This window comes from Aulonocara stuartgranti (genome assembly GCF_965226115.1).
Source record: "Aulonocara stuartgranti genome assembly, chromosome: 3".
Lineage (NCBI taxonomy): Eukaryota > Metazoa > Chordata > Actinopteri > Cichliformes > Cichlidae > Aulonocara > Aulonocara stuartgranti.
Genome location: NC_138941.1, coordinates 60,247,405 through 60,272,939, shown reverse-complemented (window position 1 = coordinate 60,272,939; position 25,535 = coordinate 60,247,405). Strand labels below are relative to the sequence as shown.

The following is a 25,535-nucleotide window of genomic DNA, read 5'->3' as shown; positions in this document are numbered from 1 at the left end:
TAGTATATGGTTTTGTGTCATTTTATTATTTTTTGTTTTTATTAGATAATTATTCCAAAATTATTTTACACATGCTTCGTTTACATTTTGTAATTTTGTTATTTTTTTATTGCTCCTTGTTTCGTTTCATTGGTGTTATAGTTTATTTGTTTTTTTAATGTAAATAAAATCACATTTAGATTTTTGGAGGGGTATATTAATTAATTTATTATTATTATTATTATTATTATTATTATTATTATTATTATTATTATTATAAAACAATTTCCAAAGTTCAGGGTCATACTTTAAGATTTTATTTTGTTTTATTAGATTTTTTTTTTTATCTTTTTTCTGTTGCCCCGCCTATACAGAGGAACGTTGTGATTGGCTGACGGGAGGCCAGCTTCCTGTCACTCACAGGTGTCAGGTTGGCCCGGCCTCTTTTCTCGGTGAGTCGTTGATGAAGAGCGCAGCATCGTCCGGGAACGGGAGGGTTTTATTTCATTGTGACAGGAAATGGAGCTGGAAAGAAGCGGTAAGATTTTATCCGACCCAAAATAAAGTTTCATTATCATGGTTTAATGGTTTACAAACGGTCGGACGAAGAGAAAGTTTAAGCTATATCACGGAACTGCTAGCATGCTGAGTTAGCAGCGGATCGTTGGCTGCTTTTAAGCTTTAAACGAATAAAGCTAGCTACACGAGCAGTTTAGAAAGAAACTATTAGTGTTAAATGTTGCTGTTTGGCGTTAAGATGTGAAGTGAACGCTTGAAAGTGTGAAAAATAAACTACAAAAGCAAATGAAAGCTAGTTTAGCTTTTATAGCGGCTTTAGTATATACAAAACGGTGACTTAGAAAACAGGCAAAAAGCACAGATAATATTTTCAAGAGAGTAAAATCAATTATAAGACACTAAAAGTTCACATCACCCTCGGGTTCAATTTCTGAGTGTTGCAGTCTCACCTGAGCTGGCAGGTAACCTAGCTGTTTGTCGGACAGAGGATCCCATGGAGGGAGACGTGGACACGGACTCGGGTGAAGAGGCGAGGCCGCTGGTGATGGAGGAGGACTTAAAGGTGATCTGTGCTAAAGAGATGGCTCTGCTGTCCCTGATCGATAAGACGGGCTACAACATGGTGCAGGAGAACGGGCAGAGGAAGTACGGAGGTCCACCTCCAGGTATGTCAACCTGCGACACAAGTAAAAGAGACAAACAACAGCCCCGGGGTAGCTGTGGAGTCCCGTTTGTGTCAAAACAGATGTGTATGAGAGAGGCAGGTACCAAGGTGGCTTCCTGGTTAGATGTGAAGCAGAGATCGGAGGGGAAACTGTGGGCTTTGTTTTCATTAAAACCATTTTATTTTTATTAAGGCATACATTTGAATTCACTAATTTTAATTATTTGCACTTTTTTAAATAACTGATGATATTCTTCTTTATTGCAGTTCATTGTATTTGTGTAAAACTGAAATATTTTGCATCCTGTTCTTTTGATTTGGTGATTTTATTTTTAGTATACAGTACTCGTTTAACTAACAGATAAACACGTCTTTTATATATTCATTTTGCTTTAATGAGTTTCAAATAATTTATTTTTGCACATTTAATTTTCTTTACTTTTACAAATGTGAATTATTGTTTTAATTAAAAAGTCAATTCAATAATAAATTATTATTTATATATTCTAAATTTTATTTTGACACTTTAGTTTACTGATTTTAATATAAATTATTTAAGTTTTAATTTTAGTATTTAAATTTATTTCAATTATTAAATTAATTTGTTACATAAACTTTTTTTTTGTAAGTCATGCATTCATTTTTTACATTTATGCTGCTTTCAGTTTATCAGATTTGCTGTAATCTGCACAGCTGTCAAAAATACCTGCAGCAGCATCTGCTCCACTCCACATATTTTAATAATAATAATAATTTTTTTTACTTAAGCTCCTAATTAAAAAGTCGAAAATCCCAGTAGAAATCCCAGAAATACCTTCTAATCTGATCAAATAAGTGATAGAAGTGTTTATGAATATGAAGGCTTTGATCAGCTGACTCTGTGTCTGTGGTACAGGCTGGGAGGGTCCCGCCCCCCCGCGGGGTTGTGAGGTGTTCGTTGGAAAGATTCCCAGAGACATGTACGAGGATGACCTGGTGCCACTGTTCGAGAAAGCCGGCAGGATCTACGAGTTCAGACTGATGATGGAGTTCAGCGGAGAGAACCGCGGCTACGCCTTCGTCATGTACACCGACAGGTCGCTCGTCTTCCTCAGTTTTCTTTGACTCTTGCGTTTGTTTTTCAGGTGTTTATATGTGTAGGACACAGGCATTTTGAGTCACGTCACACTGAGTATATGTTCATTTATTTTTTCTTATTGGTAAAAGTAGTTAAGCAGTCCAGTGAAGTGAAACCTGTGCAAAGAGCTTAAAAACGAGTGTTTCTGTGCTCCAGAGAAGCAGCGCAGAGAGCCATCCAGATGCTGGACAACTACGAGGTGCGCCCTGGGAAGTTCATCGGCGTGTGCGTGAGTCTGGACAACTGCCGCCTCTTCATCGGCTCCATCCCCAAAGACAAGAGGAAGGACGAGATCATCGAGGAGATGAGGAAGGTAAAGCAGACTCACTCACTGACCCACAGTTCCTGGTTTCCATATGTGATACCAGCATCTTTGTGTCCAAGCTTATTCCTCATCACTGCTAATGGAAATGGAGGAGGGTCAGACCGCTGTAAGAGGAAGAAGATGCTCTAAGTTAAAGTCTTACAGGTAGCAGATGGATCATTTCAGATTCAGTCTGGCCTGCTCTGCAGCTTTAATGCGTCCTCACTGTGGAAGCTTTGCTTCTTTGCAGAGTTTCGCGGCCACCTCTCAGTTTGAGCCTCAGCTGTCCGCTCTCTGCACAGCTGCTGTTTAATTCAGCAGTGATTGATCTGCTGCTTGGCAGCTTCCTCCACCTCCTCCTCCTCTCCGTCTTTGATGAAAAACCTGAAAAAATAGCTGAAAATATTCAGTAGAAAGATGGTTCCCCTACAGATATTTGTTTATAAACGTCATGTTAAAGATGGTAAAAATGGCCTCAGCGGGAAAGAGAGCAGAGCAGCCCACTGGCCGTCTGTTAGTTTGACACTGGGTTTTTGATGGGAGTCACATCTGTGCAGGACGCCTCCTGTTCTACTTTTATGGAGCTGGTTTGTGAATTTTATGATGATAAAACATAATATATATATTGTTATTTCAAAGGGCTTTCTAACAGGACAAGTTAAGGCACTTTAAAATCAGATGATTCCTTTCACTCTCCCTGTCGTACTGTTTGCTCTCTTTTCTGAAGCAGTGTGTGTCTCTCAGATCTCAGTTTCTGCTACTCCCCCTCTGCATCTATGTGTCCAGGTGACGGACGGCGTGGTGGATGCGATCGTGTACCCGAGCACCACAGACAAGAACAGAAATCGAGGTTTCGCCTTTGTGGAGTACGAGTCCCACAAAGCTGCAGCGATGGCTCGCAGGAAGCTCATTCCAGGTAGCCTTCCTCCTCGTCCTCCTCCTCCACGTGTTTCCTTCCTAACCTTTGAAGACATCTGTGTGTCCACTGTTTGTTTTCACTGTGCCGAGTCACACGTGTGCACCTGCAGCCTTTAAGCTGACTCAGTTCCTCTCAGCGTCCAGCAGAGGGCAGCACAGACTGACTTCTGGGTCCGAGGGTTTATAGAGGAAAGACAGCAGCTTCCAAAGCTCTGATCGTTTAAGCAGCAGAAGATGAGTTCACTGATGTAGAATCCACAGGAGTGCTCGAGTCTTTTAAAGCGATGATGTAAGAGAGAAAACAACCCAACCCGGCATGTTTGCTTTTTGTAACGGCAGAAGAAACATTCAGAACTCCACATGGGTTTGAACCCACAACCTTTTTGCTGTGATACAAGAGTACTGCAGAAACAAACTGCTGTAATGAATCTGAAGCAGGACAGATGGTGTGTCTTGCATTGATGAGTTCGGTCTGCAAAGACAAGGGGAGTGGCCAAGATTATTTATCTGTCACATACAAGTGCAACACGCAGTGGAATGTATCCTGACACACGATACATTAAGTGGATATATACAGAAGGACACTATGTGCAGTAAGTAGCATTACATGCAGAAAGTAAGTGAATTATGTACGTTAAGTGGATTAAATAAGACAGTCTGGAAATTTGAAACTGAAAATCTGAGAAAATACACATTGTGCAGACAATAGCACGTGTGCAGTTTCTGCATCCCACTGACCATTGAACCAAACACTGTAGGTGCCCAGAGGTGTAACCCAGCTGTGTGCAGAGGGGATGAGGTGTTATTGAAGGCTCCATGTGGCTGCTTTGAGGCACTGTGTTCACCTCCGCCTCTTTTTTTTTTCTTTTGTCTTTATTTTTCACTTTTACTCATATTTAAAGCTCAAACTTTGGAAAAAATCACGTTCAGTGGCTCTAATAGTGCTAATCATGTTGGATAACTGAGCCGTGAGTATGAGAACACCCCTGCAGTGTTCCCCCCTTTGCCTCCTTTCCCCTCCCGATGAGTTTGCGCTGCTGTCCGGAGGTTCAGCTAGCTGTTTCCATTAAGCTATCGGTTCCCTCCTGTCTCAGCCCCTGGGCTGCATTGGACATTGATCCTTCAGTCAATCGATTCACCGGATTAACCACAAACATGTTCCCCAGCTGCTTATTTTATCTTCAAACTGCTGCTCCTGCAGATTTCCTGCACGGTGGAGTCGGACACCTGTCAAGCAGGTGTTGATTCAGGGCAGCTACAGGAAACTGAAGGTATAAAGCCGAGGTTATTACTCTAACCACCAGCAGCAACTTTAGAAGGGAAACAAAGATGAAAAGGTTTTTGTTCCCTTTAAAAAATTTTTTTAATGAAAGTGAGATTTAAAATGAGAATCACAATGGTGTGAAACAGGAAGTTAATCAGGAGGAAGAGGAGCCTCATCTGCTGAGAGCAACGTGAAAACTTCCTCTTTTTAACAGCCACCCTTATTATGTGTGTGTCCTGCCAGCGGAGAGCCAGCTGTGTGCGTGTTGTTCATTCATTGACGGGTTTAAACCGTCAGCACCCTCACGTTACAGTCACGTGATGCTGCTGTGTCCCGCAGGAACTTTCCAGCTGTGGGGTCACTCCATCCAGGTCGACTGGGCGGAGCCTGAGAAAGATGTGGATGAGGAGGTCATGCAGCGTGTTAGGGTCCTTTATGTACGTACACACACACACAAACACACACGTGTTTAGTTTGTTTGTTAGCAGTGTAGTGTCCACAAGTTTAAAGGTTAAAGTTAACCTTGAAAAAACAGTTTCAAGGAACCATGTTGAGTAATATATCATATGAAAACACAGAGCTGTCCAATGTACGCCCTACTACATCACAACGATGGCAACGTGTTATGATAAAAAACAAAGTGTTGCGCTCTGCAAGTTCTCTTGTTGTCATAGATTTAACACCGTCTGTGACGCTGGATGTAAGAAGTGTTTACATTTTCTAAAGCTTGTTTAGCGCCATCTTTTTGCCGGTACAGAACGTGACACCACCTCGCTGGTTTGTTGGTTGCTACATTAGTTAATGTTAGCTAGCGACAGAACCAGTAATTGATTGGAAAACAAACTGAACTAATATTTGTCACTGTAGATTTAATGTAGGGTGATAAGTAGCTGAACTCTGATTGGTGGAAACAGGCCTGGATCTGGCTGCATCGTTTGTGACAATCCATCCTTTCCTAAACCTGACTTCAACCCTCGGTTTAGCGAGTCGGGCCTCAGCGAGTGTAACGAAAGCTGCGCTGTGCAGCAGAGGTCGGCGTGTGTTCAGGCAGAAACCCATGAAACACTCATCTGCCTCACCCATATCAAAGGTGAGCAGCAGCAGGAGCCGTTCACCCTCCAGGGGATCAATTACTGAGGAGGCTGAAACACTGAGGTGTGATCCGAGGTCAGCATGTACAGTGCGAGGGGTATTTTTAGCAAACCAAGCCCTCGACTCGAGAAAACCTGCTCGCAGCTGCTCCGTTCACTCGGCCTCTCATCAGCCACAGCGATGAAGTTTAGAGAGAAGTCGAGCAGAATCTGTTCGTCTGCACAAAATGTGACTGCTTGAGTTTGTTAAGACTTTTTCACTAACATTGGTGTTAGATGGAGTTTCAAAGACACTAATCAGGATGCTTTTTAATGTGCTCGGGTGGCTCTTGTTATACCTCTTCAGTCACCAGCTCCACTGTCTTCTGCTTCGGTTTGGCTGTAACAAAGACAGTAAATCTTTAAAACTCTAAAGGTGTTTGTAAGGAGTTCGATGAAGCTCACGTGTCCAAAACAGAAAGCTTGTTCCTGGATAAATCTGCAGCTCCACGGTAGTTGAGGCTTATCCTGCTGGTTTGCTGCATGCATCGCGAATGAGCTGGTTTTCAGTTCAGGTCTTCCATCTAGGGAATCTCAACCAAAACGTTCCCGATCATTTTACCATTAAGTTTAATGCACATCTCTGCATTAAACTGGGCTGAGTTTGCTGAGCATGTCATGGAAAAGTTGTGTGGCAGGACTTGGTAGATGGGCTTAACTAAATATACAAGTTTATCGCTGGCAAGAAGGCTAATTGAACAAAATAAAAAAGCAGAGCAAAGTAACTGAAACAACTGTTTATGGCCATAAGTTGTTTTTAGGTCTTAACAGGGAGGGTGTGTGTGCCTGTTTCATGCTTGTGCAGTTGTCTGACAACAAAAACAGGGAACAGCTTTATTCTGAATTCAGCTGCTCTAAAACACCATCGAGCTGCTAGAAAATAGCAGAGCCACAAAAGCTGCTGACACTAAACATACAGGAGCCTTTCTCTGTAATATTGTTGGGTCCCTACCGTACAATATAAAGCACCTTGAGGCGACTGCGGTTGTGATTTGTTTGAATTGAATAGAAAAATGCACAAAAAAACCATTTAAATTCATCTGTACTCAACACACGAGACCAAAAGGAAGCAAACAGAAGCAACGCGGCGAGCAGAGATGATGGGAAATCAATTAAATGATTTCTCAGCTTCGAGGCAAGCCATTGGGTACCGCTGATTGGCAGGGCAATAAATACTTTACCTAGGCAACCTAGTGTCCTGTATTGATAAACGGTTAGTGACAGAGCAAATCTACTTCCTATCTGGCTCTTCACTTAAACTCCCAGCACTTTCTGCCTGTCTGGATTTATTTTGTTATTCTGGTGATTTAATTGACACCATTTCCATCCAGAGTTGAGTTCCTCCTGGAAGTTTCCGAGGAATTTCCAGGCCAGACGAGAGAAATAATCTTTCCAGCTAATTCTGGGTCTAAGCCCAGAATTAGCTTGGTCTGGTCACAGTTAGTTTCCTGAAAAACCTGAAAAAACTAGGTGCATATCTCAGCCAGCTTCTCCTAACACTGCCCAACACTGGCTCCTTAAGAGCTTGTAAAAATAATAGAAGGCAGCTGCACTTGTTTAAGTTCGTGAAGACATTTCTACTCCCACCCAAGAGGCGCTTTCAGTTCTGAAACCAAAAGATGGAGTTTAAACTGTAGTTGAGTTTCTCCTCTTAGGTGGCTGTTAACCCTCTATTGATCACATGACCCACAATGTGTGAAAAAAGGCTTTAGCCATTATCATCACCGGGGGTTGAGACCACACTGTCATGTGACCTTTTGAGGTCACCTGAGGTAAGGTGTGAGTGGGGAAGCCTGTTTTCACTTCATCAGGTGAAATCATGACAAATAAAATGGTTCTGGGTCAAAACGTGGTGAGATCAACGAGGACATGTAATGCCACACGCCTTTTGTTTGATCATTTTTGAAAAGGTTTGACTAAAAATGTGAAATCTAACATTTTTTTTGGTGCCAGAGGGTTGTTCCTGCTGCTGTTCGGACATGGTTACCAGGAATAAAAGTGATCTGCATCGTCTGTCTGCTGTGTGTTTTATTTCATTCTCTGCTTTCAAAGCCTGAGCAGCCACTTATCTCGTTTGTACTTCAGGTGCGAAACCTCATGCTGGAGACGTCGGAGGAAACTCTTCGTCAGGAGTTCTCCCGTTTCAAGCCGGGCTGCGTGGAGAGAGTCAAGAAGCTCACCGACTACGCCTTCGTCCACTACCGCTCTCGCAGCGACACCCTCACCGCGCTCAGCCTCATGAACGGAGCCCAGATCGACGGAGCCGCTGTGGAGGTGACGCTGGCCAAACCAGCGGGTGTCAAAGACGGAGGTGCAGCTGGCCGGAAGTGCGGCACCAGAGGTAGTCAGGGAGGAGGAGGAGGGAACGGAGGAAACGGGACATTTGGGCTGCACAAGAATGATGGAGGGATGATGGGAAGAGACCCAATGAGACTGGTGTCCCTGCCACTGACAAACCCCTTCTACAGTGGGAGTCGAGGTAAGTGGGGGAAAAAATAGAAATCTTTTATATGTTTGGGGGGGTTTTTGCCTCTTATGTAGAAGTGAAAGGTCGCTGGTACAATTCCAACCAGAGGCACAAAGTCTCCGGCAGGAAAAATAAGAAAATAATATGTAATTTGATAGTCTCAGGTTACCTTTTCTTTCAATTTCCAGCCTTTTTAATGAAGCCACTGGTGGGCTTTGCTTCTATAACCTGCATTTAATGTTGTAGTGACGTGAAAAAGACGGTCTTCTGCAGAGATCCACAGATTGGCATTATTAAAGGGTCTTGTGTCAATGACGTTTTCTCTCAAAGTGAAGTCCAAGGGTTAGGAGACAGAGGCAAGAGGCCAGGAGTTTTGAAATGCCCGGGGAAGATGAAGAAGCAGCTGTCAAAGTTTTGGCTCCCTTCAGTTATTTTTACTGAGTCGTCCAGTATTTGGAGCTGAGCCCCTCATGTACTCTTGTATTACTCGTGTGTAGGTCAAACACATGAGAGGCTAACTGAGCTAAAGTGAACATGGAGGGTGACTGCTGATTTCTTCTTTCCATTTTTTTTCACCAGTCAGTGATAAATTTGAACTTTTTAAGGACTTTAAGTCCCAAATAAACACAGTGAAAACTCTACAGAAAGCTCTGCTTTAAACAAAATCAGATGTAAACTTTGGCAAATGGACTGTTTTTTTTAAAGAGTGTTTTTTTTACTCTATGCAACATGCCTCATTCACACCAGCTTTCTATCTAACACTGTGAAATGACCGGACCCACACAGTGTACAGTTGTCATGGTTTCGGCTTTATTTTTGACCACAAGCGTCTTTTTATGTTTGGCACCGTCTTGTATCCCGGAGCCAGCTCTCTCCGCTACACACAGCGCTCCACCAGTCTCTTTCATCACTTTAAAAGGGCAGCGAGTCATCAGTGCCATCATTATCACCTGTCCCCTCTGACATCCCGGCACCACCCCATGAGCTCACTGCACCACCTCTCCACTGCAGCAGGCCAGAGACCACATCCCTCCTACACACTCACATTCTTATAAACGCACCAGAGAGCAACTCGGGCTTCAGTTACTTTGGCATGCAGGCTGGATTAGTCTATGACCGGCTGTACCTCAACAGCCACTTTACCGTAGAAGTAGCATTATGCAGAAAATAGCAGATTTCACTGACAAAAATATGAAGTAATGTAAGGGAGAAGATTTGGCACATCTAAAAATGACAGCTTTTTATTCAGGTCACAGTCTGCTTCTCCTTTCCTTCAACTGCTGCCTTCAGTGGTCACAGCAGCGGACCGTCTACCTCCACCTCACCCTGTCTCTGTGGCCTTCCTCTTTTCCTCTTGCCTGGCAGCTCTGTCTCCACTATCTGCTCTTCACGTGTCCAAAACCATCTCAGCCTTGCCTTTTTAGCTTTTTAATTTCTTCAAACTGCTGCCCTGTCCCTCTGATGTACTCATTGATTATCTCGTCCATGTTGGACACGCCCTATGACAATCCACTGTCTTTTTGTCAGTGCTACCTTCTGCAAACCACACATCACAGCAGCTCTCTCTAATATCTCGTAAACCACCCCTGACTGCAGTCTCGTCTTCCCCTCTCCTTCTTTGGATGGTTGTCTCCGGGGATTTAAACTAATCCACCTTCACGTTCTCTGCTCGTTGCAGCTTCACTATTACGTGTCTCTCCCTCACATTAACAAACACATATTGTATTTGGACTTGGTTTCAGGACTAACTGGACTATTTTAATTTTACTGGAAAACCAGTAGGTTTTCTCTAAAGTCAAAATAACATTTACCTAAAAGTATTTTCTTTATATTTTTATTTAGTTTTAATTTTCACTAAAATTGAGTTTTTATTGTTATTTAAGTGAATTCTAATGTTTTATCACAACAACTTGTAATTGTTAGTTTAGTTTTACTTGGTATACTGTCGACTGATGATGATAAACCTGGGCCAGACTTTGTGATAGGAGCAGCAGAGTGGAGGATGAAGGAGAGGTTGCAGGTGGGGTGGGAGTGGAGACCACAACTGCATAATGAATCCAAAACATGCTAGAAAGTTCAACTTTAATCGAAAGCATTCATTAGCTGCAGCAGTTGTAGGGAGGAAAAAAAGAAGAATATTTGTTAAAACTTTTTAATGAGCAAAAACTAAAAACATATAAAGTCATCAGTTTAATGTATAATGGATTTTTTTTTTCCTCTGTGAGGAGTCAAATCAGTCCCCCCTTTTCAAAGTTTAACCGGCTGCGTAAAACTGTGAAGCTGGTTGTCAGACAGTTTTAAATATTTTCTGTGAAACATTGAACAACGTGGATGAATTTTCTGTCATTCTCAGTTCAATTTTAGATAGAACTGTGCAGCATAGATCTTCTCCTCATCTGTAGTTGATGTTTTATTTGTGAAATTGTTCATTTTCTGCATAATAACCACATCTCTCATCAGTTCTGATCGAATATCTCTCATAATAATCCAGCTGTAGATTAAAGTTTGGCTGAGTTTGTCACCAGTTTTAAACAGTTTTATGTTTCTCTTGTAGTCATTTGCTTCCTTGAGAATTAACCAAAGTACAGTGGAGCGAAAAAGTATTTATTCAGCCACCAACTTTGCAAGTTTTCCCACTTAAAAAGATGAGAGTGGCCTGTAATTTTCATCATAGGTATACCTCATCTATGAGAGACAAAATGAGGGGGAAAAAGTCCAGAAAATCACATTGTCTGATTTTTAAAGAATTTATTTGCAAATTATGGTGGAAAATGAGTCAACAACAAATACTGGCTGATGTTGATTTTGAGTACCATAGAACTAAGGTGCCAGTGTCTATATTAGTGGGTCACTGCTTGCTACAAACATACAGAATCCAGTTTGGGGATGGCAGTAGAGTAGTTTTATAAAATAGGAGCTTGTGCTCCAACTACAGAGCCTCCTCAGGAAATAGGTGAGTCTTACCCTCAGATTTAGGGGGTAACATCAAATCTCTGCTGGCAGTGGAGGAGTGGACCTACTCTGAAGCTCGAGCATGTTTTCACTGCGTGTTGTCAGTAGGGATGGGTATCGTTTAGGTTTTATCCGATACCGGTGCCAAACCGGTACTTTTGAAATGGTGCCGGTGCTCAAACCGGTGCTTAAAGAATGGAGAACACAAAATTGGTCCAAAAACCTCTCATGTTCAGCTGTTTTTTTTTTTTGTTTTTTTTTTGTAAAAAGATAACAATGTTAGCCTTTTCTGCAGCTATAGGGGATTTATGGCATCACTCTAGGCTGGAAGCAGTGCTTAAACAATGGAAAAAACACAAACTTTGTCCAAAAACCTCTCATGTTCAGCTGTTTCCCTCTTTTTCTTTGGTCATTTTAGCCTTTTTGGCCAGGGTGAAGGGAGTATCTGTCATCAAACAAGAAGACAGCCGCATGTAGCTACGACGGTGTTTGCTAGTTCACCTTACATGCATTAATGTAACAACGTGGTTAGCCTACTCAACGTAAATTACACACGAACAACATTAAGCTACTCATGCAGAGAAGAACAGCTGCTGCTGCCATCATCATCCGTCATCATTTCTGCTACACTGGCAGGGCTAGGGGCCAGGACTCTCCTCTTCGGGTTTTTGGGGGATGTTGCTAACTCCGGGTCCGATAACAGGCAACCCACCCGCAGTAGATGTGCTCGGTGTGAGGTCTCGCAGCAAGCTATCAAATACGGTGCATTTTTTGGCTTTTAAAAAAAACGCTATGCGTTGCCAGGTGTTTCATCAGATTTGAGGTGTTACCTCCTTTGCACAGTATCACAGTATCACCTTAAAGCACTTGTTGCAGGCTGCTGAGTTTGCATCTTTTGCTGTGAAGTACAGCCAGACTTTTGACCACTTAGCCTTGGGCATTGTTAATATGTAGCTCTGCTCTAAAAGAACGTACGTACCTGGACCCGCCTACTATCCTCGGAAACGTAAAGTGATTGGCTAGAATTCAAAGTGTATGACATCTCAGGAAAAAAAAGCACCGAAATGTGCGCTGCTTTTCGGTCTGGTTACTACCGTTTATGTCAGATACCAGTACCCATCCCTAGTGTTGACTCCACCAGAGTTGGCCCAACCTCAGTAGTACACCACAAAACCTTTAATTAATGGGTTGTCCAGCCACCACCTGTTCACATGAGATCATCATGGTAATGACCAAAACAATAACATCGCAGATACAAGCATTCTCCATACTGTCTAGTCTCAGCCTCAGGGTGAGAAGCTGGAGTTCCAGGTGAGGTGGGGAAGGCCTCTGGTCAGAATCCTTCAGGAGGTTTTACCACAACTGAGAGTAAAACCTGGATTAGACCCAGAACTCTGTCTCACCTGACCTGGGAGCACATCAGGATCTCCCAGGATGAACTGGGAGTGGTGGTGGGGAAAGGGGTCTAAAATGGTCAGTTTACCCTCTTGTCAATGCGACCTCACTTCAGATAAGGAGAAGGAAATGGATGGATGTCCAGGTCTGCTTGTTCATACACAGCATGCGTTTTGACTTGCAGATAAATTCTCAAAATATGGCATTAACTATTTATTTCTAAAATAATTCCCATTTCTAACAGGAAATCATGTGTAGTGCCAAACAATCAATATCCCCTCCCCGGGAGAGTAGAAAGTGCTTTCTGCTGTCAGAATAAACTCTTCTGGACCGCTTGCGGCTTTCTAATGAGCTGCACTTTGTTTTTATTTTTCCCTTTTTTGTAACACAGGGTCATTCTGTTTCTTCACTCTGCCAGGAAAATAAGCCTAGATTGTTCTTCCTGTACATATGAGCAGGTTTTGACTGTGTCTCATCCATTACAAACCACATTTATCAAGCCTCTCACATATATTGAGAAAGCCGCAATAATAATCTGGTGTCAGAGTACGAGCTGATGTTCCCTCATGCTCGTGGCGATTTTCTGAAAATGAGAAAAGTTTGTGAGTTAACTCTGCTATAAATGGGCTGTGAAATATTTATGATGGGAAGATGTCAGAAAGAGACGAGGATATGGAGAGATGAAGTGGTTGTGAGAGAGAGAGAGAGGTTTCATTTGGGGAGGGTTCAGATCTTGTTCACTGTCCACATTCAGCCACACACAGTCTTTTCTCTCCATTTCAGGAAGGCGTCAAGTTGGTTTATTTCTGTAGAAGATTCAGATCAGATGAAGGCTCTAGATTAGACAAAAATAAAAATCTCCATCTTGTTATTGGGAAACTGGCAAAATGGTAGCTGTAGAGTGCATTAAGTCTGATGTAGAAGAAGAAGAAACACAACATCTACAGCGCTTTGCTGACTCAGAAGACTCGATGACATCATCATGTTAACTCATCGTCCAACCCAGCAGGAAGATGCTGCTGAAAAGGATTCAGAGTGATATAGAATGGGTCTATGCTTGCTGTCCCTCACAGCGACCTTCATGTTTCTGTAAAAGTAAAGTTTTTGTAAAAGTAAAGGGGAGGTTGTCATATGTCCTCTTTATTGGGGAAAGAGTCGAAACTCCTCCGAACTCATCTCTCCAACAAAGCCTTCAACCTTTAGGGTTTGTTCATTTTTTATTTTCCATAAAGGGTCCTTATGCATATTTGACTTTGTGTCGCTTAGAGCCATGGGCTTTGATTCAGGTATTTACTGACCGATACTGACCTAAATGACTGGATCGGATATCGGAGAAAAATAAAAAATGTAATCCGATCCATTAAATATCACGAAAGCACCTCACAAAACTTGCAACACGCCGTAACTCACCTCAGAACGTTAGCATGTCGGAGCAGTATGCATCACGTGATAGAGCGGCTGTGGCATGCCGGACCTGTCGGTGGTCTGGATAGCATTTGGAGCTTCGCTAGCAACCTGGCATTTCATCTCCGACAAAGTTATCCCCGAGAGAAGTAAAGCAAGTGTGTAAGTCCATCTCTGAATGTTTGTAAAGCATTCCTGCGTTAAGCTTAACGAGCGACTGCCTCTCGCTCTCCGGCTGCTACTTCAATCGTGAAACTGCTTAAATGATCAGCTGATCGGCTTTTCTGTCGCGAGTCCGTCTCTCTTGTTTGTTTTTGGCCCACTTTGCACCAGAAAGAGGAAACCAGCGGCTGAACAACAGCAGCACGTTTAAGCTTGATAAGCTGTTGTTAGAATTTATTTAATATTACTTTCTACACCAGGATCTTTTTCTACGTAGCTGACGGCTGGTAACTGTGCAGGGGCGGATCTAGCAAAGTTTAGCCAGGGGGGCCGATAGGGCATTAACAGGGAAAAGGGGGCACAAAGACATACTTTTCTTTCTTATTCTCATTTAAAATGTCGAGCTTTTAATAAATAATTATCTGACACACAAAGTTTTAATTTGATGCAAAATGTATAGAAGTCCATTACTGTATATAGTGACTATTAAGTCTAATATATATACCCTAGTAAGCTATAGTACTTTTTCCTTTGGGAAGGTACCATCTGTGCAGTCTGCAATTTTGTTGAAGAAAGATGTTGAATCTATTTAATATTTCTTGAAAAATAATTGATTTCTGTGCATTTTTTTTCACACTGCATCAAATTAAGGTTGATTACGTCGATTAAGCATCATGAGGTGGCGCGTGAGGGGTGGTTCCCTATTTTTTTATTTATTTATTTTTGTTGTTGGTGGGAGTTGGAACCCTATTAGTTAGGTTGCTTAATATTTACGCTAAGTACTCTTTAAAATACCAGAATAGGGAGGATGGTGTAGGTCTAAGTTTATTAGATTGATCAGTATTGCTGAACTATGAAATATTTTTTTTGTATACAGGTATAACAGAATAGCTTTAGTGTAGTTGTTTTAAACTTGAGTATGAACTTGCAGACTTGCAAAATGCAGCAAGATATTTTAAAAAACAGTTTTGTTGATTAAAAAACACTATATCGGATTCATATCGGTATCGGCAGATATCCAAATTTATGATATCGGTATCGGACATAAAAAAGTGGTATCGTGCCATCTCTAGTCTGGAGGTCGGGCTGACCCGTGTCACCCATACTTACGATGATGGCTGCTGTGGCAGAAACTATGCTGTTTAATTTCCATTAATCGCAGCGCCTCGCTTCAGTTTCATTCAGATAATGATCCAAACGAGCTTCTCTTAAATCTGTCTCACCGCTTATCCCCATCCATCATTTTCTCCACTCGGCCTCCGGCTCACAATAAAATCTGCCGTCTCTCTGTACAGCCGTCCTCAATTTTACACCATCAGCCATCAAAGAGACATCTGAAATGTAACTATAACTTCTGCCATCACGACCCCCCCATCATCGCTGGGATTGATTTGCCCGAGGAGACATGTCTCACAGAATTCCCTCACATCGCCTCTAAAAAAAAAAAAAAAATCACATTGGTGTTTTTATAGACCTATGTGATTTTTTTTCTTTTTTTTTAAACATTGTTTTTTATTGTCCTCAGCCTTTATTATTGTTTGTGATCATTTATGCATCATTTATCTTCTACTTTTTTTTAATTAACTTGTTTTTAATTTTATCATTTTATGTTTTCTTGTTACTCCTCAGCCTTTCTAAGGCGACAATTAAGTGCTGAAAGTGCCACAATATAGTGACTCTCGCCGTTTGTTGTGTCGAGTAGAGAGTTGTAAACATGTATGAGTGTCCGGTGTCATGGAGACCTGGCATTGTATGGTTCATTAAGAGGCTGCACAATGATCCTCATCTGATTGCTTCTGCTAGGCCATTCTGTCTGGCTTCAAACTGGTGATTTTTTGCATAAAGCAGGTGTGCTGAATAAATCTGAATGAATAAAACTCCATGACTCATGGCAGCTGGTAAATTTAGAAATGTCTTTTATTTCAAGGCTAAATGCCCCTTAAATTGCCTAAAACAAATGCTGAGGCGCTGCTAAGAGTTAAAAACAATCCAAATTCTGTTAGCGCCATGAAACGGGCACTAACAGATATCTATGAAATGTAAGTCAGCTAGTTAGTTTCCATCTAAAGATAATATAATATATTATGATTGAAGGATTTCTATTAAAAAACAGGCAAGTACACAGTAGAGCGCTACTACAACTTTTATCAGTTGGGCTAGTTAACATGCAGTATAATGAAGTGCTACTAGGTGGCTAGCTACAGAGCTATGGTCAATGTTGGGGAGTAACAGAATACATGTACGGGCATTATGTATTTACAAAATATGAGTAACTGTATTCCATTACAGTTTAAAAGGGTGATACTCAGAATACAGTGACTTTGTTGAAATAAATGGATTACACGGCGGTATTTTCCTGTTTTATATGTTAGGCTGTGCCCTCTCTATTTTTGGTAATTCCACGCTGGTGGAAACGCAAACAAAACACACATTAAGGGACTCTAATGTCTGTGTCTCAATCTCACGGCCAATGTCACCTCTACTTGCAGCCCACATAATGACGTGAAGTAATATTTTTTTAAAATGATTATTTAATTAATAATTTAATATGAAGGCAATAGCAGACTGCTACAGGCATAGCCCTAAAGAATGTAGCCTCATGGGCAGTGTAGTCCGTGCTGCAGGGAGAATGGACTGCCATACCCATTATGTGTCTGTGAGCGAGGGAGGGAGAAAAAGGAGAGTGGAAAAGTACGAGCTGTCACCGAGCAGAAACGGGAGCTGGAAGCATGTAAATATAATAATAACCACTGCAGCCTTACCTAATGTCAACCTACTGTTACTCATTTATAATAAGATTTAAAAATCTAGTTGGTATTGGTATGGAGAGTAACCTTCAGTAATAGTAATAAGTCACACAGCAATAGTACATTCATGTAGTTGTAAAAAGCATGATAATATATTAAGTAATCCAAAGTATTCAGAATACATTACTCTTATTGAGTCAACCAAGAGAACGTCCACAACACGAGGTTGATCATGAATATGTTGCTGCTGGGCGATATGACCCAAAACTCATATCTCGATATTCTTCAGCTGGATGGCGATATAAGATATATATCTCGATATTTTTGTTAAAGCCATAAGTTAAGAAGTTAAGGCATTAACGTCATTTTAACGAGATTAACGCTGACAGCACTAAAATAGTCATCTCCAAATGTTTTCAGCTCCTCTTTGATAGCTCCATGTCCATCTTGTCGTTACCTGCAGGTGAAGCGATGGGGGAGGGGGAGTTGTTCAGTGAAGGTGCGAGGTGAGGCAGAGTAACGCAGCGTAGAGTCAAAAGCGGACGAAAGAGAGATGCTATATCGATATAAACGATATTGTCACATCTCATATAAAAATATATTGAAATGTTTAAAAACTCCATATATCGCCCAGTCCTAGCTGCGTAGTTTGGATTACTCGCTATGGAAAAGTCCCGATAGAAGTTTAATGTTCACACTCAAACCTGAGTGTGACCCGAGAGTGATTCTTTTCTGAAATGCTAACTGTGTTCAGTGTTTTTAAAACCTTTAAGACGTGCTGCACACAAACAGAGCTAATGGAAAACTTCAGAGGGCAAGAAGGATGGTCAGATCATTTCTGGGGACTCATCAAAGCACTGCTGCACATTAAAAAGACTAAAGCCTTGGCACTTAACAGGGGGATTACGCAACAACTTGAAAATAATTAGTTTCATAAATTAAACCAAAACAATACGATGTACATGAGCTCAGTTTGTTGGAGCCTCTTTAAGTGAGGCTGCAAGATGAGGTGCACAGACGTGCAGATGAAAACCCAAAGGACTGCTGAGCAACCTCTTTTCATTTATTGCCACATTTCCCTCTCAGACCAGTTTCAAACGTTGCATAATTGAAAAAAACCTGCTGATAGAAACCAATTAAAGTTATTTCTGGGTTTTGATTTGTCGCCCGATAAACTGAGAGTCAGTGAGGGAGTAATTGAGTGAAAAGTTGGGGAAGATGGATCAGAGCTGAGTCAGTCACACTTTATGATCGCTGCTTTAGTGATGAGATGAGCCTGGTTGTTACTGTGCTGCAGTCAAAAGTATTAAACTCAGTGAACCGCGAGAAGAAGTGGGGGGCAGGAATGATGCTCATCCAGCGCCATCACACCACCCTTTATTCACCAAGAATGCTCTCCAGTGGTGACTCCTACCTAAAATAGGCTTTTTCTGATGGTTGCCATGGGTTCCCAACTATTCTATATCCCAGTGAGTAAATCCTAAACAAAGAAGAAATTCACCATAAGTACGTTTCCTCGCTTGACCTCACTGCCAGTGGTTCAGAGTTGACTCGCCCATAACAAACACTTTGTCGTGAATATATAAGTAACAAATGTTACGCACGAAAAACAAACCAGTAAACATTAAATTTATGAAATTCATCTTATTCACATTCACAAAAACATTTCCTGCTCAAAAACCGAAAAAGAAGCAAAGGTTTTTTTTTATTCCACCCCTATTTAACTGATCAAATATATCTGTTTTGGTTATACACTATAAATAAATAATAATAATTATACACATTCCCTTGTTATATTAGTCTATACATCTTTTTGTTTACGTCCATAATTATTAATTATCCATAATTATTAACTCAAAAACTATTGCAACAATACTCCCCCTGCCAGGAGGGGAAGTGAACACCATAACTTGAGACTAAGTGACACAGGATTCTGAAAATCACAGACAAGTTCAAGTCTCAATGACCTTGACTTTGACTTCAAGCTCACTGAGACTGGAAATCAACTAGGATTTTCAAATTCATGCCATAAGTGCACGGGCTGCCTCCAGTATTTTAAATGTCATCATATCGAGTTATCCATATTTAATGTGCAGTACAACCATTGTATCCCCTATGGTTTTGATATATGGACGAGACAGGGTATTAAATATTTAAAATAAATTTTGACAATCAGAACCTGAAGTGGATAAGTGGAAGAGAAGAGACGGCCCGATGTATTACCCCGTTTCATTCATGTGGTGCTTTATAAACTAAAGGTTTTTTAATCTAATTTTTAAAACTGATATATATTTGTAAATCTTTTCAAATTGTCCTCGTGACTATTCCACAAATAAATTACTATAGTACACCTATGCCCACCTTTAGACACACCCCTGCATGTCGGTATCACTCGTCTTTTTAGCACTAAAGGGTACACAGGGCTGCCGTTGTGGAGACTTCAGAGACATTTTATTTGTCTCCACCTGACTTCACTGCCTCTTTGAGAGGCTTTTGAGAGGCTGTGAAATCAGCAGGATCATCTTTTCTGCTGTGGTGTTTTCAGTGGGCTTTTTGAGAAAAGTAGGATCCATTTAAGCTGAATCTTTTAAGGCCTTTTATTCACACATGCTCCTACATGGGTTTATACTCCGTTAAATTGATTTTCAAGTCACAAATGTGAGTGAAACACTTACGCTGTCCAGCATAAACGGCACAATTTTTCCGCTGTGTTGTCCGCTCCACAAGAGTGTTTATATAACATGAAACTTTTTCCTGCTGCTGGTAGTTTCATGTAAAGGTCAATGTAGTATTTTGGGTTCACAGGTTAAGTTACAACTGGCTTTACTGGTGTATATAAATTAAAGAGACGAATTGCAAATTCTTATTCATTGTGATGTTGTTCTTATACTCTGTGAGGTCTTAAAGAAGTCGTATGTACCTTGAGCTGAAGGAAGCACCCGTCTAACTTAATGCTGCTCCCCTGTATATGTGTTTGTACCGTCAGATGACCTGGAGCGCTGCATGTACCCCCTGCTGCCCGGCACCCCCCTCACTGGCACCAGCCTGCTGTCGCTCAAGCAGAGTCAGATCACCTCGGCCGTCAGCCTGCTCGACTTTTACTGCTGCAAAAACTGCTGGTTGCCCCCAGAATACTACCTGTACTCCACACCAGGGCAGGATGGAAAGCTTCTGTTACTGTACAAGGTTTCAGACTGACTAGATGTTAACACATAAACATGCATGCAGTTAAACATATCTGAGAGGTGTCGGAATTTATGCACATCCATTGTCCTTATATATGTGCAGGATCCAGTTAATGACATTTAGAGTTGCTGCACTGACATTTTTACAGTGTATTGGATCATTAGCACCTCTTCATGTGCTGTGTAACTAAGTGTTAGCTAGCTCTCTATCCACGCTAATTGTAGCTGTCTTTAAAGAAAGTAGTGTTAGTCATACTTCTTAACTTGTGCGATTACACAATAGACTTATGGCTAAAATCAATACTGTTTGCTATTATCTATGAAATATTGTTGTGGCTCATGCTATCCGCATTTTCATTTGGATGCCATTTTGCTAGGTTAGGAAGCTAACTCCTAGCTGTAACTTGACTATACTCAATGAATCAAGTGACTCCTGATTTGTGACATTATCTGAAAAAGGTCAGCTAAATTACGAGATCAGCCTTGGAAGTTTGGAGGAAATGGCAAATCACAGACTAGATTTTTGAATAATGTTAGCTTGCTTAAGGTTAGCTCAGGATTGACCCTAAAAGCTAAACGTTTCACTCCATAAATCAGTTTTCCTGTTGTTGTTGACACTAGTTTTCCGTCATAGCTCAAATGGGCTTGATTACATAGGTGACTGATTTTTTTCTGGCTAATATTAGCTAACGTTAACATACCTGTTAACATGAACAAAATACCACCTGTACCACATGTAGCACCTAGGGGGCTAAGCTTGTGGATTGGGTGCAGATGAGTGTGAGGGTTGATTTGTGGCAGAAGGACAACAGCAAGAGTAAAAGGAAAGGTTTGAGGATGTCAGCTCGGACAAAAAGACAGGAAGTCGAGCTGAAGATGCTAAGGACACGATGAAAAGATTACAAAATGAGGACATCAGAGGAACAGCTCATGCTGAGTGGTTTGGAGGCAAAGTTAGAGAGGCAAGGCTGAGATGGTTTTTAAATTAAAGTGCAAAATTTTTATATACAACAGTAATAAAAATAAAAAGGAGATTGTGCACGAGAGCACTGCAGACTGCATTAATGCATAAACATGTACTCCATAAATCTCCATAAACAGCTGCGAGAAGGTGTAATACAGAAATATGTGTGTGTCTGTAACCATGCATAACATTAATGACGCAACCACAAATATAAACACAGCTTGACCGTACTGAATTATTTATAGCTTCTATATATTCCATACATGTGATTCTGCTGCAGGCACAAGGACAGATTATTTTACAGCCTGGTGGGACAGGGTTGTGCTGCGGGCTGCAAAGTCCACAGCAGTAAATTATGTATGTCACAAAGCTGAAATGCAACACAATTATGTACATAGATGAGAAATATTTCTATGTTACTCAGTTTAAACATTTAAAAACATAACTTTAAAAGTACAAATAAATTGATATTCAGTGAATTTTTGCTTATTACGTGTTCTTGTTTCAGTGAAGTCTTACATATCATGACCATCTCTAACATTATCCCGTTATAACATCCAGATTCTTCCTGTGTTATCAGCATATGAACATAAAAAAATAACGTTTATATTCTGTAGTGTGTGTAAAATTCAGCAGTTCCATTTAAAGCTGTTTTTTAAATTTTTTTTATTTAAACTGTTTCACAAGATGTTAAAGTTACAGAAACAGTCATAAAACCAGCCAGCAGCTCGCCTGTTTTTCTTTTGTTTCCCAGCAATGCAGTTTTGACTGTGACTTACCCCATTAATTACCTCCCCGGTCTTTGTGTGTCTTCATTTCAGTGAAACGATTGTTTGTTTCTACATTAACCAAACACTATGTGTGTGTGCGTGTGTGTACGTACATGTAGGTGGTGATACAATCCACACGAAGGACGTACATCCCTGACAAGCTGTGTGCTCTGCTGGATGATGCCAAGGAGCTTGCTGCTCAGACCACCCTGTGGAACCTGGGTACTCCTCAGCACACACACACACACACACACACACACACACACACACACACACACACACACACACACACACACACACACACACACACACACACTGTAAACAGTTTTCATGTGAATAAATGAGTAGCTTGTGCCACACCCACACACTGCCCAGCCTCCCTGGTGTATGCCAGGGTGCTGGAGAGCAGAGTGTGTTGAGTTGAACCTCAGACCAGGACTTGGACACGGATTAGGACCGTGTCGTAACTGAGGGATGTTCTGAGAGTATTGGGTCTGTTATTTGGGGCTCTTCAGCCCCACTCTTGGTTTGCATTTCTTCCAGTAAGTCAGACTCATTTGGAGAGTGCGGTGGACGTCACCAGGGTTCGTCTTTGGTAACAGTTCACAACTTTAATTGGACAGTAACAAATTGTAGGAGAATATTTCAAAGAAATTGTTAATAACGATGTTTCTGATGATATAGATAAAAGAACTGAACGGTGTTTTAATCGATGCTTGCAGCTTGGCATGCAGCAAATAGAAGTTAAGAAGTATCGTAGGTAGTGTTTTCTCTGGAAACGAAATAAAAGTGTAAAAAAGCCTGTTAGCTAGGATGAAGTTAGGTCAATCTTTTTAACCAGCTGCTGAAAGTCCCACCATGTAACAACATCAGTGGTTTCCGTCCCTACTCTTCCTATCATGTGGAGCGCAGTTAGCCAGTCATTTGTTTACATTTAGGTCGCACATGACCAGCTGCTAGCATCTTCTCCTTCGTAGCCTGGATGTACTCAACAGTGAAACTGCTTGTTTTCTTGCATAATTTGGAAACTGTTCTTTGTTGGAAGTAACTCGCCTTTTAGCTACAAAATCGACATCAGCTGACGTGCATCGCTTGCAGATCTCTGACATGATATCATCTCGATATTATCTCGTTTAGAATGTAACTGCATAGCAGACGATATAACACAGCCCCAATGTAGAGATTTTCTAGGTGCAGCCAAACAAGCAGACACTCTGCTTTGGTTTTGTCGGGGTTACATCTCCTCTTGGTCTTCAACGACCTCCAGCATTGGAGCGGCGTGTAAATGACAGAAAACAAGGAAAGAAAGTTGAGGTTTCCGGTAAAACTTTCCAAGGTCCACACACAGGAGGACACCGTCACGCCTTTCTGTGATGAGTTTGGATCTGTGTGGGTTTTGTCCAGGTACTTTGGCTTCCTCCCACATGGCTTCCACCGGAGACATGTAGTTAGTGGGGTTAAGTTAACTTGTGATCAACTTAAGTGGTAGCTGGGATAGACTTCAGCCACCCCCCTGCCAACTTCCTCTAACCTCTTTAGAAAATAAGAAAAGTAAAGACAGGAAAGGTCTAAAATACTTAGCCTGGGTCAGTGGACAGGCTGCTGTAAAGTCAGAACATGTGTAGTTTAAAAAAAGAGCAACAGTTTCAGATTTGCACTTCTGTCTTTAAAAAGAAAACAAAGTCTTCACTCAAGCAGACAAGTCACCAACTATCAAATTAAAGGCAGATTGTGTGTCTTCCAACAGCATCTCAGACGGGAGGATTCATGAGTCACACTGATGTAAAGGATCTCAAAAGGAGGCTCTCTCACTTTAATGGCTGTTTTAATGAGGTTATAATAATAAGAGTTCTCTCCATCATCAGTATTCATACAGCAGGACTCCTTTCAGCAGCAGTCTGCTTTTTGCAGTCTCTCATTTGTTTCCATTCATGTTGTTGTCCAGGGTTCCTGCAGGGAATTAAAGTCTGACATTAAAATAAAGGAAAACACATTTCCTGTAAATGTGCTTTAGGAAAACGCATTTGAAGATGGAGTGTTTAAAAATAAAAAAAGATGCTTCATTGTTGTCGCCTTTTTCATCCTGCACCCTTCATTTTAGGGTGTAGTAACGTGGATCAGCACAGCAGGGGGTGTAACACTCACACTGAGCAAAAAGAGAAAGTCAAGTGTGCTCCAACCTTTTTAGCTTACAACAATAATGGATGTAGTCTTTATTGATAAATAAATATTAAATTGATGAGAAATTCCAACATTGTTCCTGCACTGTTTAAACAACTCTCAGTCACTTTAAGGCTTTTCTAACGTGTTAAATAAAAAAGAAAACCCCAAAATGCATTCTAGCATCTCGATCCATATTTCACTGCGTATGTTCTGTAATTATGCTTATTAAAAACAAGTCCTTAAAGATTTCATTGTCTTTATCAAAGTGGAAGCTAACAAATCGCACCATTAAAACATTAAAAATGAAAAACGGACATGGGCCTAAATAAAAAAGACAAAACAAAAACCACCAAATTCAGCTTTTAAAATGAAGTAATAGCAGTTTTTGAGTCATGTTCTTATTTAATTGGTGTTTTTTCAGTTGTGTTTATATCCAGAGTATTTAAACTGTTAGTACTAATGTACCTACAGTGAAACAAGCATTTTGAGCATAGCCACTGATTGGCTCACGGTTCAGGACCCTGCAGGGGCCACTCTGGCGGGCAGTGATTTTTAGGTCACCTAAAAGCTGAAGGAAGGCAAGAAGAAGCGTGGTTGTTTCCCCTGAGAGGAAAAAGCTGTTTGGCAGTCGTGCTGCGTCGCTGCAGCTGTCGGAGGCTGAACTCTCTCCACCTGCATCTCCCTGGGAGCCAATCGCAGCGCTGCCTGTCTGAGCCAGCGTCTCCTGAACCCTGAACACTGCCGCTTTGAGAGGATCTGTTCAAAGTGAGATATTTCAAATCAACACCACCTGCAGGCTGCGGGGAATAAAACTTATCAGCTCTGTTAGTGAAGAACTTTTTCTAGGTGTTTTTAACAGCTAAAAAAACCAAGTCTACAAGTATTTTATAGATATATTTGAACAGAAGTGAAGAAAAATCATGTGAATGGCGAAACTTGAAGGGCCCGTGAAAACCGTTTGTAGTTTTGCATGATTTTCAGTTCAAAATACGCCTTCTTTGTGTAATACTGGGCCTCTTCTCACTTTAATGCCACCTCGGTTGACATTAAACCTGGAAACCTGTTAGGGGGACACCACCCCTCTGTATTTTATTCAGCCAGAGGCACCCATCCATCCTTGGTGATTAGCTAGATAACAGAAGCAGTGGTCTAAGCAAGTTAAACCCAGACCTCCCTCTCACTAGCTACCTTTTCTCAGCAACTGACTTGGGAACCTGATGCATTCTTAAGCCAGCTGAGAGACATGATTCCTTTGTCTTGGGTCTCCTCCTGGGAGGACATGCCTGGAACGTCTCATCAAATGCCCAAAATAACCTCAGCTGGCTCCTTTTTGTAAGCTAAAGAGTAGCAGCTCTACTCTGAGCTCGAACCTGCCTCAAAGTCTGAGCCTTGCCACCCTTTGAATGAAGCTCGTGTCTGCTGCTTGTCTCT

At 41.3% G+C, this 25,535-nt stretch overlaps 2 protein-coding genes across 2 annotated transcripts in view; both read left to right on the top strand.

Moving 5' to 3' along the window:
• Positions 1-25,535, top strand: part of LOC309698633 (uncharacterized protein) — a gene marked incomplete at its 5' end in the record, with an annotated part of 421,704 nt that overhangs the window by 18,780 nt on the left and 377,389 nt on the right. The window lies entirely within an intron of this gene.
• Positions 382-25,535, top strand: part of rbm46 (RNA binding motif protein 46) — a 33,179-nt gene continuing 8,025 nt past the window's right edge. Inside the window, exons 1-9 of the mRNA XM_082526424.1 lie at positions 382-517; positions 984-1,163; positions 2,058-2,238; positions 2,436-2,592; positions 3,370-3,499; positions 5,105-5,202; positions 7,981-8,374; positions 20,009-20,208; positions 22,061-22,163. Coding sequence (XP_082382550.1) covers positions 499-517; positions 984-1,163; positions 2,058-2,238; positions 2,436-2,592; positions 3,370-3,499; positions 5,105-5,202; positions 7,981-8,374; positions 20,009-20,208; positions 22,061-22,163 — 1,462 coding nt within the window. The 5' untranslated portion in view covers positions 382-498. The remainder of the gene's footprint in view (positions 518-983; positions 1,164-2,057; positions 2,239-2,435; positions 2,593-3,369; positions 3,500-5,104; positions 5,203-7,980; positions 8,375-20,008; positions 20,209-22,060; positions 22,164-25,535) is intronic.